The sequence below is a fragment of the Aptenodytes forsteri genome, unplaced genomic scaffold, assembly GCF_000699145.1.
Source record: "Aptenodytes forsteri isolate BGI_AS27 unplaced genomic scaffold, ASM69914v1 Scaffold687, whole genome shotgun sequence".
In the NCBI taxonomy this organism is placed as follows: domain Eukaryota; kingdom Metazoa; phylum Chordata; class Aves; order Sphenisciformes; family Spheniscidae; genus Aptenodytes; species Aptenodytes forsteri.
In genome coordinates, this window is record NW_008794708.1 from 263,050 (window position 1) to 263,808 (window position 759).

Here is a 759-nt window from a genome sequence, read left to right on the forward strand (position 1 = left end):
GGGGGGGCTCCCTTTAGCTACGGCTGGGTCTCGTTTCCAAAATTGAAGCCGCCTTCCCCAAATTCATCGAATTTTCCCCCGTTACCGCGAGCGCTGTCTCCCCGCAGGGCTCCTCTACAGGACAACGCGCTGCTGGTGAACTGAGGGGGGGGGACCCCACGGCGCGAACCCCCCGGGGACACGAAGGAGCGGTGCCCCGTGCTCCCCCTGGCCCCGAGCGCTGCTTTTAATTTATTTTATTATCTGTTTTTACCGGCTCGGGGCCCGGAAGGAGCGGGGAGAGACGGCGCCCGCGTCCCCCGCACCCGGGGGACACTAGACGGACGCTTGTGTGGCCCCGTTATTTTTCTTGACGGACTTTGGATCCTGAACTGGAGCCGGGCGCCCCTCGGGGGGGCTCGACATTGGAGCCCTGTTGACCCCTTGGACGTGATTTAGGGGGGCAGCCGTGGAGCCCTGAAACCCCACAGATGTGTTTTGGGGGGGCAGCCTTGGGAGCCCTGTGACTCCTCGGGTGCGTTTTAGAGGGGAAGCCTGGAGCCTTGCAACCCCTCGGACGGTGTTTTTGGGGACAGCTCGGAGCCCTGCAACCCCTCGGAGCCCTATTTTGGGGGGCTCATCCCCCAGCCTTGCAACCCTTTGGGCGTGTTTTTGGGGGCTCAGCCTGGAGCCCCCTGCAGCCCCTCGGCCGTGCCGGGGCTGTGGCCGAAGCCTCATCCTAAAGCATCGGGGACCCCACCCTTGTCCCCGAGCCGAGCC

The 759-nt window shown here is 64.6% G+C and overlaps 1 protein-coding gene across 1 annotated transcript in view; it reads left to right on the forward strand.

The window, feature by feature from the left end:
* The window catches only part of MCOLN1 (mucolipin 1), a 6,830-nt gene extending 6,111 nt beyond the window's left edge, over positions 1-719 (forward strand). Inside the window, exon 13 of the mRNA XM_019470593.1 lies at positions 108-719. Coding sequence (XP_019326138.1) covers positions 108-144 — 37 coding nt within the window. The 3' untranslated portion in view covers positions 145-719. The remainder of the gene's footprint in view (positions 1-107) is intronic.
* The last annotated feature ends 40 nt before the right edge of the window (positions 720-759 follow it).